The sequence below is a fragment of the Mustela nigripes genome, chromosome 2 (genome assembly GCF_022355385.1).
Source record: "Mustela nigripes isolate SB6536 chromosome 2, MUSNIG.SB6536, whole genome shotgun sequence".
Classification (NCBI taxonomy): Eukaryota; Metazoa; Chordata; class Mammalia; order Carnivora; family Mustelidae; genus Mustela; species Mustela nigripes.
The window spans coordinates 97,110,796-97,129,293 of NC_081558.1; the positions used below are offsets into that span (position 1 = coordinate 97,110,796).

Sequence of the window (18,498 nt, forward strand, 5' to 3'; positions counted from 1 at the left end):
TACAATTTGCTAATACTCTTCTAGCACAGAGTGCTCCAAGAATCCCTGACCCACACCCACCTTAGTTCCAGCAACCCTGTATGGGTACTCCTTGTATGGAGCCCCCCTAAACACCCAGCTTGCACCCACTTCAGTTACAGCTTTCCTCTCAGTGAACCCTGTGGATAGACAGCCCCTGAACAGCCCTGGCCCATGCTCATTTCAGCTTCAGCTATCCTGCTAGGATGTTCTCTGTATAAAGAGCCCAGGGACTGCCCCAGCTTGCACCAACTTCAGTTTTTGCTGTCTTGCCAGACCCACCCTTTCCAGAGAGCTCTGTGATCACCTGACCCAAGCCCACTTCAGTTCCAGTTAGGCTACCAGGGCAGCACAAACAAGGAGTACCTGGGAACTCCATGCCCGTGGCAGCCACAGTTTCAGCCAGCCAGCCAAAGTTATTAGGTACACAAAGACTATACAGGAATGACCATACATCCTTCCTTCAAGTTCAGAAGTAGCTGTTCTATTCAATTCAGAGGAATAAACAGAAAATCAAGCAAAATGAGGAGACATAGGAATATGTTCGAAACAAAAGAACAAGACAAAGTCTTAGAAAAAGAACTCTATGAAACAAAGAGAAAAAATGCACTTGATAAAGTTTATTTAAGTAATGATCCTAAAGACGCTCACTGGACTGGAGACAAGAGTGGAAGAACTCAGTGAAAATTTCAAGAAAGAGATACAAAATATGAGAAAGAACCAATCAAAGTTAAAGAATATAGTGATATGAAAAATACACTAGAGGGAATCAACAATAGATTAGGGGATGAGAAGAAATGAGCAGCAATCTAGAAGATAAGGTAATAGAAAGCACTCAAGCTGAACAGCAAATAAAAAAGAAATTTTAATGAGGATAAGTTAAGCAATCTCTAGGATGACATCAAATGAACAAACATTTGCATTATGGGGGTCCCAGAAGAGAAGAGAGAAAGAAAAGGGGCGAAAACTTGTTTGAAGAAATAATAGCTGAAAACTTCCTTAACCTGGGGAAAGAAAACAGGTTCAGGAAGGATACAGAGTTCCAAACAAGATGAACCTAAGGAGTTCCATACCATGACATATATAATTAAAATGTCATAGGTTAAAGGTAAAGAGAAAATTCTAAAAAGAGCAAGGAGAAGCAAAAAGTTACACACACGGGAAACCATTTAAGGCTATGAACAGATTTTTCAGAAGAAATGTTGCGCAGGCCAGAATAGAGTGGTATGCTATATTCAAAGAGCTGAAGGGGTGGGGGGACCCAAAATCAAGAACACTCTCTGTAGCAAGCTTATCATTCACAACAGAAGGAAAGATAAAGAGTTTCCCCAAAACACAAAAGTTAAAGGAGTTCATCATCACTAAGCTAGTTTTACAAGAAATGTAAAACACGTGGGACTTCAAGTGAAAAAGAAAAGGCTATAATCAAAAGTAAGAAATTATTAATAAAAAGATATAAAATATGAAAATATATACAAAAATGTGGGGAAAGGGAAATAAAAGAAACTTTCTTTTAGAATTTGTTCAAATTTAAGTGACCACTGACTTAATATAGACCGCCACATATTTAAAATGTATATGAACCACATTGTAAATACAAACCCCAAATCTGTAATAGTTACACAACAAATAAAGACAATCAACAAAATACAATAGAAAGTCATCAAAGGAAAGAGAGCAAAAGAAAGAAAGAAAAAAAACTACAAAAACAACAAGAAAATAATTAACAAAAGGGTAATAAATATATGCCTATCAATAATTACTTGAAATGTATAGGTGGGTCTAATGTCCTATCAAAAGAGACAGGGTGGTAGAACAGATTTAAAAAATAAGATCCAGGATACCTGGGTGATTTGGTTAAGCATCTGCCTTCAGCTCAGGTCATGATCCTAAGGTCTTGGCACTGAGCCCCACATTAGGCTCTCTGCTTAGCAGGTGGCCTGCTTCTCCCTCTCCCTCGGTCTGTCGCTCACTCACTCTCTCTCTCCATCAAATAAATAAATTAAAGAAATAAAAATTTTAAAAAGTAAGACATGGGGGCACATAGGTGGCTCAGTCGGTTAAGTGTCTACCTTCAGCTCAGGTCATGATCTTGAGGTACTGGGATCAAACCCTATGTTGGGTTCCCTGCTCAGCAATGAGTCTACTTGTCCCTCTCCCTCTGCCACCCCCACCTCCATGGCTCATGCTTTCCCTCTCAAATAAATAAAACCTTAAAAAAAAAAAAAACCCAAAAACAAAACCAAGACCCATGGAGCACCTGGGTGGCTCAGTCAGTTAGGCATCTGACTCTTGATCTCAGTTTAGGTCTTGATTTCAGGGTTGTGAGTTCAAGTTCTGCACTGGACTTCACACTGGGTGTGAAGACTACTTAAAACAAGCAAACAAACAACAACAACAACAAAATCCCAGTTGTAGGCTGCCTAAAAATGACTCACTTCAGATCTATAAAAATACAGAGACCAAAAGTGAAAGCATGGAAAGACAGGCAATGCAAATAAAAACAGGAGGGGAAAAAAAAGCCAGGGTAGCAATACTTATACCAGACAAAACAGACTTCAAACAAAGACTATAAAAAGACACAAAGAAGGGCATTATATAAGGATAAAAAGGTTAATCCAAAAAGAAGATATAACATTTGTAAATATCTATGCACCCAATATTAGAGCATCCAAATACATAAAGCAAATATTAACAGGCATATATAAGAGAAACTGATAGTAATACAATAATAGTACAGGTCTATAACACCCCATTTACATGAATGGATAGACCATGCAGACAGAAAAAGAAGGAAATAGTGACTTTGAATAACACATTAGACCAGATGTACTTAATAATCTATTGATACATGTAGAGCATCCCATACAAAAACAAAAGAACACACATTCAGTTCAAATGCATGTGGAGCATTCTCCAGGATAGATCACACATTAGATCATAAAACAAGTCCCAGTAAATTTAACATTAAAATCATATCAGCATCTCTTCTAACCATAACAGTATAAAACTAGAAATCAATCACAAGAAAAAAAAAACTGGAAAAAAACAAAAACACGTGGAGACTAAACAGCATACTACTAAACACTCAATGGGCCACTGATGAAATCAAAGGAAATCAAAAGATACATGAAGACAAATGAAAATAAAAAGACAACAATCCAGAACCTCTGGAACAAAATGAAAACAATTCTAAGAGAGAAATTCATAGCGATACAGGCTGACCTCCAGAAACAAGAAATATCTCAAATAAACAATCTAAATGTACAGCTGAAAGAATTGGAAAAAGGAGAACAAATAAGGTAAATGTTAGTAGAAGGAAGGAAATTAAGATCAGAGTGAAATAAATGAAATAGAGACTTAAAAAACACTAGAAAAGATAAAAGGGCTGGTTCTTCGAACAGACAAAACTGATAAACCTTTAGCCAGACTCATCAAGGAAAAAGAGGACACAAATAAGATCAGATATGAAAAAGGGAAATTAATAACCAACACGGAAGTACAAAGAATTATAAGAGAATATTACAAAAAATTATTTGTCAACAAATTGGACAAACTAGAAGAAATGGATAAATTCTTAGAAACGTACAGTCTTCCCAAACTGAATCAGAAAGAAACACAGCAGCTGAATATATCAATTACTAGTAATGAAATTGAACTGGAATCAAACTCGAGCAAACAGAAGTCCCCGACCAAATGACTTCACAGATGAGTTCTACCAAACATTTTAAAAAGAGTTAATACCTACTCTCTTCAAACTATTCCAGAAAATAGAAGTGAAAGGAAAACTTCCAAATACATTCTACAAAGCCAGCATTACCCTGATACCAAAACTAATGACGTTAAAAAAAAAAAAAGAAAGAAAGAAAGAAAGAAACTTACAGGCCAATGTTCCTGATAAATATAGATGCAAAAATCCTCAACAAAATATTAACAAACACCATTCAACAATACATTAAAAGGATCATCAACCATGACTGAATGGGATTTACTCTGGGGAAGCAAGGTTAATTCAATATTCACAAATCAATCAACATGATATGCCAAATCAACAAAGGAAAATTTGATTATCTCAATAGACACAAAAGAACCATTTGATAAAATTCAGGATGAGTTCGTGATAAAAACTCTCAACAAAGTAAGTTTAAAGAGAACATACCTCAACATAATATAGGCTACATGTGAAAAATCCACAGCTAACATACTCAATGGTGAAAAACTGAGAGCTTTTCAGCTGAGATCAGGAAAAAGACAGGAGTGTCTGCTCTCCCTACTTTTATTCAGTACAGTGCTAGAAAGCCTAGCCAGAGCAATGAGACCAAAAAAGGAATACAAGACATCTAAACTCTCAAGGAAGAAGTAAAACTATCACCATTTGTAGGTGATATGCTACTATACATAGAAAACCCTAAAGATCCACCAGAAAGTTATTAGAATAAATTCAGTAAAGTTAAATACAAAATTAAGACCAAAAAAGTTGCATTTTTATACTAATAACAATGTAGTAGAAACAGAAATAAGGAAAACAATACCACTTACAATTGTACCAAAAAACTTGTACTCAAAAACTATAAAACACAGATCAAAGAAATTGAAGACAGCAAAAACAAATAGAAAGATATTAACATGATCATGGATTGGAAAAATTAATATTGATTAAAATGTCCCTACTACCCAAACACTCTATAGAGTCAATGCAATCCCTATCAAAATATCAATAGCATTTTTCACAAAACTAGAGTAAATACTACTAAAATTTGAATGAAACCACAAAACACCCTAAATACCCAAAGCAATCTTGAGAAAGAACAAAGCTGGAGGTATCACAATCCTAGATTTCAAGATAAACTACAAAGCTATAGTAATGAAAATAGTATGGTACTGACACAAAAACAGACATATAAATCAATGAAATAGAATACAGAGCCCAAAACAAACCCATGCTCATATAGTCAATTAATCTATGACAAAAGAGGTAAGAATATGCAATGGGAAATGACAGTCTCATCAATAAATGATGCAGGGGAAATTAGACATCTCCGTGCAAAAGAATGAATCACTTCTTACACCATATAAAAATAAATTCAAAATGGATTAAAGACCCAAAACCATAAAACTTCTAGAAGAAAATGTAGGTAGTAATTTCTTTAACATTGGCCTTAGCAACATTTTTTTACATATGTCGCCTCTCACAAGAGAAACAAAAACAAAAATAAACTTTTGGGACTATACCAAAATAAAAAGCTTTTACGCAGTGAGTGAAAGACTCAACAAAATGAAAAGGTGACCTATTGAATGGGTGAAGACGTCCACAAATGATATATCCAATAATGGAAAGAATTTATATGACTCAACACCAAAAAAACAAATAATCTTTTTAAAAATGGACAGAGAGCGGACGCCTGGGTGCCTCAGTGGGTTAAAGCCTCTACCTTCGGCTCAGGTCATGATCTCAGAGTCCTGGGATCGAGCTCCGCAAGGGGCTCCCTGCTCAGCGGGAGCCTGCTTCCCCACCTGTCTCTCTGCCTGCCTCTCTACTTGTGATCTCTCTCTCTGTCAAAATAAATAAATTAAAAATCTTTTTAAAAATAAATAAATAAAAATAAAAATGGACAGAGGACCTAAATAGACTTTTTTCCAAAGAAGACATATAGAGAGCAAACAGACACAGGAAAAGTTACTTGTCATCACTAATCATTGAGGAAATCAAACCAAAACCACAATGAGATATCACTTACACATTTCAGAACACCTAGAATCAAAAAGACAAGAAATAAACAAATGTTGGTGAAGATGTGGAGAAAAAGGAACCCCTGTGCACTGTTGGTGGGAATGTAAATTGGACCAGCCACTGTGGAAAACAGCATGGTTTTCTTTTCTTAATTAAAATAAAAATACCATACAATCCAGTAATCCCGCTACTGGATATTGACCTAAAGAAAACAAAAACACTAATTTGAAAAAATGTATGCACCTCAATGTTTATTGCAGCATTATTTACAACAGCCAAGATATAGGAAACACTTGGGTGTCCATATATAATATATATATGTACATAGATGTATGATGGATAACAAACATATAAAGATCCATCGATCAATCTATGATATCTATCAATGATTCCTATCTATGATGAAATATTACTCCACCATAAAAAATATGAGATCTTGCCATTTTGGACAACATGGATAAACCTAGAGAGTATTATGCCAAGTGAAGTAAGTCAGACTGAGAAAGACAAATACCATAGGATTTCTTTTAGATGTAGAATCTAAAAAGCAAAACAAACCAAAAGCAAAATAGGCCCATAAATACATAGAACACACTGATGGTTGCCAGAGGGGTGGGGTGGGACAATAGATAAAATGGGTGAAGGGGAGTGAGAGAGGCTTTCAGTTATTGAACAATTAAGTCACAGGGACAAAATGTACAGTATGGGGAATATTGTCAATGGTATTCAATAGCATTTTATGGTGAAAGATAGTAGCTACACTTGTGCTGAGTGGAGCAGTGGAGCATAACATACAGAGTTTTCAAATCACTGTACTGTATAGCTGTAACTAATAAAATATTGTGGGTCACCTATACTTCAATTTTAAAAATATACATACACACAAAAAATGACAGCAATTTGAAGGGAGAAAAAGCAGTTTCATTTTCTTCCACTGACACCATGTACGTCATGATACTATCTAACAAAAAATATTTTAGCACATTTTCTATCTATTATTTACAAAATGATCTTTCATTTAATAACTACTGGGGGGAATTTCTTACCTCTTAAAGGGAACAGCATTTTTCAGAACAGTCTCCACCTCTGCAATATTTGCTCTGGCAAGATCTGCCACAGTAAGAAAACCAGAAGCATAGAGGAACCTGGCTCTCTGTGCATTAAGTAAGGACACCCGGACCAGGTCACATAACTCCCTCTGGATGCCAAATGTAAGACGCTTCTGAAATTGAGAAAGTAGTAGCTCCATGTTGTGCCAGCCCAGGCGGTTGGAAAATACTGTAATCATACCTAGAATAATCATAGAATATTTATTGAATTAAAATTCTTTATAGATAATTCTCTATTTCTTTAGATTTACTTTTGTTTTGTTGTGTTGTTTGTTTTCGTGCAGAATTGTAAAGTTTAAAGAGTCAAAAAATGTAAGTAACAGGAAAGTAGACACATGTTAAAACCCTAGCTAACTGGTCAACAGATGAGCTAAACACATTAAATGTCATCTCATTTATTCCTCATCATGAACTTTATATTTGAAACAACTGAGGTAGAGCATGTTAACACAAAACAAACAAAAAGCCCCCACTTCTCATTCCTCTCATACTTTCTTCCTTACTTTCTTTTTAAGGAAGAGAGAACTCTTAAAAATAGGTGAGGGACTCTTTTCAACTACAGAAAAATAGAGCTGATTTAAATATTCAAGTGCTAAGAGGAGTACAAAAAGTGAAGCTCCCACTGATATTTTCATCAAGGAAAGGCTGTCTAGCTCAATAGCTATTCCCCATGAAATACAGAAGCCAGAAGAGCCAATGCCAAGTCATTAAGAAAATCACTTCCCTATGAAAACATTAGCCCCACAGGCAATTTGAGATCTTTCATGCCAATGAGTTGAAGAATCTCTCCCTTTTTATGACCTTCTCCTCCCACCTTTCCCTCAGTATGCTCACATATGCACACACTTTCACAATGAAACGTTTTATACATATACACCACATACTTTTCCAGCAGCCCACAGTTTCCTTCCTAAGGGCCTATAAGGATTTCTTGGCAAAATCAGACCCAGAACTTCCCTGTTTGCCTTGCTTAGAGATAGGAGTTTAGATTTATTAAGGAGAGAACAGTCCTTTCCTAGAGAAGAGATATTTAGAACAGTCCAAGAGAAATCCAGAAATCCCTCTCCATTTGCCATCCACCTAGTCAATAACAAATATAAACCAGTAACTTGGTGACAAAAGGGAAACTGTTGACAACTTCGTGTCTATTTCTTCTTGTAACAGGGAAAACGGAAAAAAAAAAAAAAAAACAGAAAGGAGGATGGTCAGCAGTTGCTAAGCAACAGAAGGGGAAACAAAGGTCCAACTACTCCACTAGCTGCCAATCCTCTGGAGCAGGATAACTAAACCCAGGGATGCCATAGTTTTAGGTGTTATGATGACAATTACAGCTTCCCATGATCCCCTCACTTTTAGAGAAGCCTAAAATAAAATGGAATTTGAAAAAAAAAAGTAATCTTAACTTGACCTCAAACCACAGAGTCTCAAATAAATGTGGAAACCCTTGTTTAACTGACCTGCATAAACAGCAGCTGACTGTTGTAAAGATTGAATCTGTCCACGACTGCATCCGTATTTCTGGTTAATTTCCTTTAAGGGAACTTCACTGATTAAATCTAATAGCACAAGACTGGTAAAAAACCTGGAAAGTAAATCACCATAAGTATGGTAAGAGAGGTCTACAATGAAGATACAACATATGCTAAGAAACAAGAAAGAAGCAAAAAGGCAAGAGAGGATTTATACACTCTGAGAAGGTTCCTAATGGGATATAGGATTAGTGGACAAAGACTGAGCTCAATGTTTATCGAATAACTTCTGACATACATTAGTACTATAGCATAGCAAGGAACTAATATTTATATAATAAAAAGATCTCCTCCATATTTTAATAATGCTAACTGATTTCAAGAAATAAGACTTAGTTCAAGAAATAGAATGGCACAAAAAATTTAAAAGAATATTTGATACACAGTTATATGACCACCTATTCATATATCAAAAAAAGACAGAATTTGAAAATAAAAACCAGTAATGACTTGAATGACAATAGTACCACAAATAGTCCAAGTATATAAATCCTTACAAAATTTACACTTATGCAGCAAATAATTTACTAGAGACTACCATTAAGAAAAATAATTTTATTATATTTCAAAGAAAGTAAATGATTCAGTTTCCCCATCTGAATCTTTTAATTCACTCTTTCATGGTAACAATCAATCATTTATGATACAGAGCATATCCTCAAATGAAGCTGCTCTAAGTTGTCAGTTCTAATTCACATCTTTAAGTAAATAAAATAAATGTTCTACTTTATTTTTTTAAGATTTTGTTTCTATTTATTTTGACAGAGTGAGAGAGAGAAAGAGAACACAAGCAGGGGAAGCAGCAAGCAGAGAGAGAGGGAGAAGCAGGTTCCCCACTGAGCAGAGTCAGATGTGGGGCATGATCCCAGAATTCTGGGACAATGACCTAAGCTGAAGACAGACACCTAAGTGACTGAGACACCCAGGAGTCCCTTAAAGGTTTTACTTTAAAAGGTCTTCATCTATAATGGATTCTAAACAAGTGTTAAAGGAGAATCCAAAATATTGATAAATTCAGTGAACACAAGAAAATGACAATTTATTCAGCCAAAACTTTGATCTTATTTCTTTTTTAAAAAAGATTTTATTTATTTGAGAGACAGTGCATGAGAGAGAGCACAAACCAGGGGAGAGGAAGAGGAAGAAGGGGAATCAGACTCCCCACTGAGCAGAAAGCCTGATACGGGGCTCCATCCCGGGACCCTGGGATCATGACCTGAGCCAAAGGCAGAAACTTACTGACTGAGCCACCCAGGCACCCCTAAAACTTTTATTTTAATAATAATGAAAGTGACTATAATAAACTCAACAACTACTATATATCTAAAACTGTATTAAACACTGGACAGTCAAGGCTTGTTGGTATTTACCTTTTATGGATGGCCATCTGGCGATGCTGTCTCTCAGTTCTGGCTACAACTTTTCCTTTCACACAGCGAGCCAAGAACCCTTCTTCAATTCCCACCAGCTCTGCCACCCGTTTCATAGAAGTTGGCAATTTCTCCCATAAACAGAAAAATCGATACCAATCAATAGTAGTCCAATCCTCAAACATAGGTGTAACCTAAAGGGAAGAAGCATGATTCATTGGCTAAACTATTGCATTATAAAAGAAATAAAACTATAAATATAAACTTTATATTAAAAACAAAGGCCTTAGCATTTGGAGAAATTTTTAAATGTGACATCTGCTTATACGGAAATTTCATTTATCCACAAACAACTCATAACCAAAAGAAAATAGACTACTGGGACACCTGGGTGGCTCAGTGGGTTAAAACCCAAAGAACAAATAATCCAATCAAGAAATGGGCAGAAGACATGAAAAGACATTTCTGTAAAGAAGACATCCAGATGGCCAACAGACACATGAAAAAGTGCTCCATATCACTTGGCATCAGGGAAATACAAATCAAAACCACAATGAGATACCACCTCACACCAGTCAGAATGGCTAAAATTAACAAGTCAGGAAATGACAGAGGCTGGCGAGGATGTGGAGAAAGGGGAACCCTCCTACACTGTTGATGAGTTACTTTTTAATAAACAAATGGTTACTACAAGATCCATGAAATTATCTTACCTCCAATACTACTTCATGTTAGCCAAGTCATTTACCCCTAAGTTTCATCATGTATAAAACACAGAAATTGGATCAGGTCCCATTTAGCCTTAGGATTCTAAGTATAATGCAAACGTTGACAAAGGTAAGGTTCCTGCTACAGTGAACTGGATTATTTTAGCTAATATTAACTCCTGAAGAGGATACACAAAAAGATTTTGTTCATTAATTGTCCTTAAATATGTATCATTCATAACCTCAAAGTCATAATTACTAATTTATGATGCCAATTTAGTGATACTAATTTTGAAAGTGTCTCTTCTTTATTTTAATATTTACAATTATTAATTAATGTTAAGATTATCAAGTGGTTGTTTTACAGCTAGAACATATAATTGTGCTAAAATTTAGTATTTTAATTACCTGAAAGACTGCATGGAAATCACAGAGCCTCTTTTTCCATTGTGTTTTTAGAGAGAAACAACACAAATAATATTCCCAGAGGAATGCTAGCTTTCTCATATATCCTTGATAATATTGATTAAGAAGTTCACAGTACACTTGGTAAGAAAGAGAATGGCAGAAGGGAAAAAAACCAATGATGCAATCAAAAGACAGTACCCTTCTAAGAAAAGCTATGTTATTTTCAAACATGTCACCAGTCTGTACAAGTTATTGTCAGGAACTGGTCTATCTCTATTACAAGTGGCAACATTAAAATAACATGTTACTGTTCAAACTGGGAGATTAACAAGGTAAGAGAATTCAAGGTGGCAGGTATATGAAGGGCAAACTTCTATCAAAAATAAACAAAATGTTTCAGAACGGGCTCTGATCCACTGGAATGTGCATTTACTTGTAAATCCACAATATGATAGATTAATTACTCAGTTTTTACCCACATTTTTCAGCCCAAAATATTTCTGGTGTTAATATTAGAATGAACTAAAAAATTCTGAGAGAATAAAATATTGAGAGTTGAAAATATCTTTGTGGCAAATACCTAGGTAAGCAAAGTGCCTCACCCAAGGTCATATAGGCAAGGAAGTGAAAAAAACAAGAATAGAACCTGTTACTACTAATGGGCACTGCTCAGTAGGTTTGACCTCTAAGTGGTCAGTAGGCAATAGACAAATAGACAAAACAAAGACACATTTAGTACTGAAGATACTTTGTATTATTATATATAGGCAGGCAAAGTCATATAATAAACCCTATCCAAAGGAGTAGCACACAAAAATGTTTATACATATAAAAAGCTATAAAAGGGTATGTTTATACATATAAACACATATGCATAGATATACCTTTATATATAAAATATTTTATTTATGTATCTATACCCTTATATACACACACCAGTTTATATGTATATACCAATATATAAACACCCATATGTGTATCTCTATATAAAGATATCTATATGTGTGTGTGTATGTGTACATATATATAAAGGTATATATAAAACACATCTCATAAAAAAGCAAAATAGGGTCAATTGCCAAGACAGGCAAAAGAAGTAAGCTTCTGATATCTCTTTTCAGACATCTAAGGATCTTGTGTCATACAAGATTGACATTGTTATAGCACTGTTTACTTAGGGCTGGAAAATGTTCCCAGATGCATCCAAGTAGTTCTCGCTTCTCTAGGTCAAAGATATCACTGAGATCCTTACATGGTTTCCACAGTACTAGAAGACATAATAATAGGCAACTCCCAAATTACATAAATTCTGTATAGCCAAGAGTAGGGTAATAAAGAATTCCAGCTCTAACTAAATTATTAAATGCACATCTAAATTAAATGCACAATTATTAAATGCACAAAAGGAGACTAAAAGTGTTCTAAAACAAACAAAAGTATAGGAAATCATGCTAATGATTTAAAAACATTAGGACATCATCAAGATGTAAAAGTATATTAGTGGGAATGGAGAGGAATGAAAAGCACACCAAAGTAGGCTTGGAATGTCTGCTGACTCAGACTTCTGTGTCTTATGCCAATTGCCTATTAGAACTCTTCCCAATTCTTTTTGAATATTCCCTTTAAAACCAGCTGAGCAGAATTCATTTTCTCACTCTTAACCTTGTGCTCTTTATGCTTTATCTTGCTGTCCTTTTCCTTTTGTCCATTGAAGATTAGTATCAATCAAGGCTAAATTGTTCTGCTATTTAAAACTTTAAAAATACAAATAATTCAGTGGAAAACAGGTAAGTAATTAAAGGTTTTTTTGAATTGTCAGGATAATTGCCTCAATAATCTCCTCCATTAAGATACATAGGCTTCACCTTAGTAAAACTGTATCTTATTATTAAATCATTTACTATAAGCCACAGTACAGTGGTCCACCTAAACCTTCCAGCCTTCTTGGCAAGTGACAACACCGTAATTCAAACTAGCTCAAGCAAAATGAGGTAAAAGAGTGGCTCAAGTGGCTAAGCAATTCAGAGGTATATCTAGCTATAGGTATAGCTAGATCCAGAGGATACAAAAAATAAACAGAACACTCTCTTTTTCCATTTCCTTTTTTCTGATACCATAATGTTCTCAGGGAAGCTCTCCCATACTGTGGCAAATATGAACAACAGAAACTTCCCACTTACAACCTTTTAGCTTAGCAACCCTAGTGGAGAGAAACCACATCTTCCCAGAAGTTCCTCCAAAATGGCCAAGACTGATGTTCCCTCATCATGACCTGGTTTGGATCATATATTCATCCTTGCCATGGCAAATTAGTTTTTTCCTTGGTCCAATCTGAGTTTTTATGCTCTTTAGAGTCACAAGGCAGACTCAGGCCCTTCCAAACTATGCAGACTGACACCCAAACTATACAGACTGATTGGAAGAGAGTTGTTGTCTCCTGAAAACAAAGAAACAAACAAAAAAACTGGTTCTCTTACCTAAAGAGAAAATAGATGCTGGTCACAGAGGCAAGAAATAGAAATGTCCATTACAGGACACATACTCAAGGAAAAACATAAGTACCTCATGAAAACACATATGATACGATGGCATATTCCCAAAGATAGTATTTAAAGATACATACTTTGCCTTATGGATGATCATTACTCTAACTTTTAGTACCTTACAAATAAAGATCATTTTCTGAAAGACTATGAATTTGATATGCCAATTGGAAAATTATAAAATGTTACTGACTTTTCATCCCAGGAACTAGAAAATCAGAACAATTTCAAATATTACTTCATAGGACTGTATAAATTTTTCTTCTTTAAAGATTTATTTATTTTAGAGAGAAAAAGAGAGGATAGGAAGTAGGGATAGAGAAGGAGAGAGAACCTCAAGCAGACTCCCTGCTGAGGCCCGAGCCCAATGCAGAGCTCTATCTCAGAACACCAAGATCTTGACCTGAGCCGAAATCAAGAGCCAGTCACTCCACTGACTGAGCCATCCAGGTGCCCTAGGACTAACTTTTTAATTAAACAACTCTTCATAGTTAATCATTTATGCAATCAGCCATTTTAAAAAATGAACTGGCTTATATGGTTTCAGTGTTACACTTAAATGACATCTATAGTTTCTTTTTTTAATAACTATTTATAGAGATCTTGAACTTCTTGTAAAATCTGCTACCATAGTAATCTCAGCAAATAAATAGCTTCTCAGGGAAAAATCCAACTCTTCATAACTTCCAGTTGAAACAGAAAATAGCCTTTTGCTCTCTTCCTAAATTATGATACATTTGGTATTTATACATTGCTGCCTACTACATCTGTAAGGAAAACTAAAAGTTTTTTCTGACAAATGTTTCCAGACATTGTATCCACCTCTTCAAAATATTTAAAGATGAAAATAAATTTAATTTTAAATAATCTGTTAACAGGTTTAGGAAAATTAATATATCACAGAGTTTACAGCCTTGTAAATTATTTTAAAAATGAAAAGCCAGCTCCATTCTTACCTCTCCATTTTACAATCCCTGTGGCTAGAAACAAATTATATGCAATGAACATTGTTTTGGTTTACTTGGGGCAAGTGACTATTTTCAAGCTAAAGTATTAAATGTATCTCTCAATAGTTCATAAATAATAATATGAAGTAAATACTGGATGATAATGCAAATATATTTTATCATTTATTTATATTGTGTTTTATCATAAAATATTTTTAAAGTAACTTAAAATATCCAAAAATAGAACAAAATAAACAAGGAAGAAGCAAAAGAAAAATAGGTATATAGAAGCAAACTGAAACCAAGAATAAAGTTTGTACTCAATACACGTACCATGAAGTTCACTTATAAACTGGATGTTAATCTACATACTTTACTTTCAAAATCACTAAAAAGAAAAATTCTAGATTATCCTGATACAAAATAAAAATATTGTTCATTAAGTTGTACATGAATGCAAACATTAAAACCTGGCAAACTAAGTACAAATTATACTATACATAAAAAAGTATATATTAGGGGTAGATAGATAGAGACAGATAAGAAAGAAAGAGAAAAAGAGGGGTACCGGGGTGGCTCAGTTGCTTAAGTATCTGCCTTGGCTCAGATCATGGTTCTGGGTTCCTGGGATCGAAACTTTCATTGGGCTTCCTGCTCAGCTGGAAGCCTGCTTCTCCCTCACCCTCTGCCCCTCACCTGCTTGTGCTCTCTCTCTTGTTCTCTCTCAAATAAATAAATTAATAAATCTTTTTATTGTTTTATTATTTTTTAAAAGATTTTAATTATTTGACAGAGAGAGCATAAGCAGGTAGAGTAGCAGGCAGAGGGAAAGGGAGCAGCAGGCTCCCCGCTGAGCAAGGAGCCAGATGCAGGGCTCAATCCCAGAACCCAGGATCATGATCTGAGCCAATGGCAGTTGCCCAACCAATTGAGCCACCAAGGTGCCCCAATAAATCTTTTTAAAAGAAAGAAGGGAAGGAAGGAAAGAAGGAAGAAAGGACGGACATATGCTAATATTCATATCTTACCTTTTTTTTCAAGATTTTTATTTATTTTTTTGAGAGAAAGAGAGAGCGAGTGGGGAGAAGGGAGAGGGAGAAGCAGATTCCCCACAGAACAGGGAGCCCAATGCAGGGCTTGATCGCAGAACTCTGGGACCATGACCTGCACCAAAGGCAGATGCTTACCCGATTAAGTCACCCAGGCACCACTTCATATCTTATTTTGACTATATATAGGTAAAAATATTGTAAGGCTCTCCTCCAAAATATTTTTTATGACTCTCAGTACTATGGCTAGAAAGAAAATGAGACACATTATGTTGAAATAACCCAAAGGGTCAAGGTCTAGAGATCTACGTGTTGTGTGCTGAGATTCTAAATTTTCAACATCAAGAGCATCAGACATGGATGATGGTGTTTTAGGCATAATCATGATAAAGTCTTTCTGTTTAGGATAGACTAGTCTCCTACAAAGTAGATTGTCTCTTATATAAGCTCAATAGAACCTTATTACAGGATGGCCAGAAGGACAAGCTCTGACAAGAATGGTTCAATACTCAAAAATCAATTAATATAATCTATTGTATCAGTAAGCTAAAAAAAGAAAAATCACAGAATCATATCCACAGATAAAGAAAAAGTATTTTACACAATCCAAAACACATTCATGATAAAAACCTTCAGTAAACTAGGAATAGAGAGGAACTTCCCCAACTTGATAAAGAAGGTCTTTAAAAACCTACAGCTAACATCATACTTTATGGTGAGAAATTCGAAGTTTTCCAACTAAGATCAGGTACGAGGCAAGGATGTCTCATTCACGACTCCTTTTCAACATTGTCCTGTAAGTTATAACTAAAATGTTAAAACACAAAAAGGACATAAAGATAAATAGACTGGGAAGGAAGAATTAAAACTATCTTTGTTTGCAGATGACATGATCATTTATAAAGAAAATCTGAAAACCTGAACAAAAAGACTCTGAAAGCTAATAATTGATAATAGCAAAGTAGGAGCATACAAAGTTAATATATAGAAGTTAATGCTTTTCTTTTTATTTATTTATTTGTTTGTTTGACAGATGGAGATCACAAGTAGGCAGAGTGGCAGGCAGAGAGAGACAGAGAAGCAGGCTCCCTGCTAAGCAGAGAGCCCAATGCGGAACTTGATCCCAGGACCCTGGGATCATGACCTGAGCTGAAGGCAGAGGCTTTAACCCATTGAGCCACCCAGACGCCCCATTATTGCTCTATATCTCAGCAATGAACAAGTGGAATTTGAAATTAAAAATACAATACCAATTATATTAGCACACAAAAAATGAAAAACTCAGGTACAAATGGTATAAGGTATAAGATCTATGATATAAGGTATAAGATCTATGAGGAAGACTATAAAACTTTGATAAAAGAAATCAAAGAAAAACTAAAGAAATGGAGAGACAGTCCATGTTCATGGATAGGAAGAAAATATTGTCAAGGTGTCAGTTCTTCCCAAATTAATTTATAAGTTCATTGCAATACCAAGCAAAATCTCAGTAAGTTATTTTGTGGATATTGGCAAACTGATTCTAAAGTTTAAATGAAGAGGCAAAAGACACAGGATAGCCAACACAATATTGAAAGAGAATAACAAAGTTGGAGGGCTGATATCATCCAATTTTAAGATTTACTGTAAAGCAATAGTAACAGAAACAGTGTAGTATTAATGAAAGAATAAACAAATAGATCAATGGACCAGAATCAAAAGCTCAGAAACAAACCCACATAAATATAGTCAATTGATCTCAACAAAAAAGCAAAAGTAGTACAAGGGAGAAAAGAAAGTCTTTTCAACAAATGGTGCATTAACTGGGCATCACATATTTAAAAAACGAATCTGGACCTAGATCTTACACCCTTCACAAAAATTAACTGAAAACGGATTACTGACCTAATGTGAAATGTAAAACAATAAAACTCCTTGTAGATAACATAGTGGAAAACCTAGATGATCTTGGGTATGGCAATGACTTTTATATAATACCCAAGTCATGATCCATGACAGAAAGAACTGACAAACTGGACTTCATTAAAATGAAATATTTATGCTCTGTAAAAGACAATAGTTAATATAATAAGACAAGCCACAGACAGGGAGAAAATATTTGAAAAGATATATGTAAAGGATTGGTATCTAAAATATACCAAGAATTCTTAAAACTCAACTATTTAAAAAAACAGTATAATTAAAAAATGGGCTAAAGACCTTGACACCTCACCAAAAAAGATGAACAGATGGAAAATAGTATATGAAAAGATGTTCCACATATGTCATCAGGAAATTGCAAATTAAAATAAATTTATTTTATTTATTTAGACAATACTTATGTGTATGGGCAAAAAAAACTCGAGGACTGTATTTGTGACTAACTGTGTAACAGGTTATTTTAGTTTCTATTCTAAAATAGTTCTGTTCTAAAATAAATAAAATAACCATAAGATCACTACACACCTGTTAGACTAACCAGAAATGTGGAACACTGACAGCACCAAATACTGGTGATGATGTGGAGCACAGAAATTCTCACTTACTGCTGGTGAGAATGTAAAGGACACAGCCAGCTTGGAAAATATTTTGGTGGTTACTTATATATAAGGATACACACACACACACACACACACACACACACACACACTTCCATATATATATATATATATATTTATATATAAGAATATATAAATATACTCTTACCATATAATCCAAAAATCATGCTCTTTGGTATATACCCTAAGAGTTGAAAACTTAAGTCTACATAAAAACATGCACCAGCTATTTATGGTAGTTTTACTTATAATGGCAAAACTCTGGAGCAATCAAGAAGTACTTCAGTAAGTGAATGGATAAATAAACTGTGGTGCACCCAGACAAAGGACTATTACTCAGTATTAATAAGAAATTATCTAATCAAACCATGGAAAGACATGAAGGAAACGTAAGTGCATACTATTACGTGGAAGAAGAAAATCTTATATGATTCCAACTATATGACATTCTGGAAAAGGCAAAACTATGGAAACAGTAAAAAGATCAATAGTTGCCAGGGGTTGGGGACAAAAGAGGGATGAACAGACCAAGCACAGAGCATTTTTAAGG

General features: G+C 34.8%; 1 protein-coding gene across 1 annotated transcript in view; it reads right to left on the bottom strand.

Moving 5' to 3' along the window:
• POLQ (DNA polymerase theta) overlaps positions 1-18,498 on the bottom strand; it is a 130,129-nt gene that overhangs the window by 78,503 nt on the left and 33,128 nt on the right. Inside the window, exons 13-15 of the mRNA XM_059391041.1 lie at positions 9,758-9,951; positions 8,316-8,440; positions 6,796-7,039 (exon numbers count right to left, since the gene is read on the bottom strand). Coding sequence (XP_059247024.1) covers positions 6,796-7,039; positions 8,316-8,440; positions 9,758-9,951 — 563 coding nt within the window. The remainder of the gene's footprint in view (positions 1-6,795; positions 7,040-8,315; positions 8,441-9,757; positions 9,952-18,498) is intronic.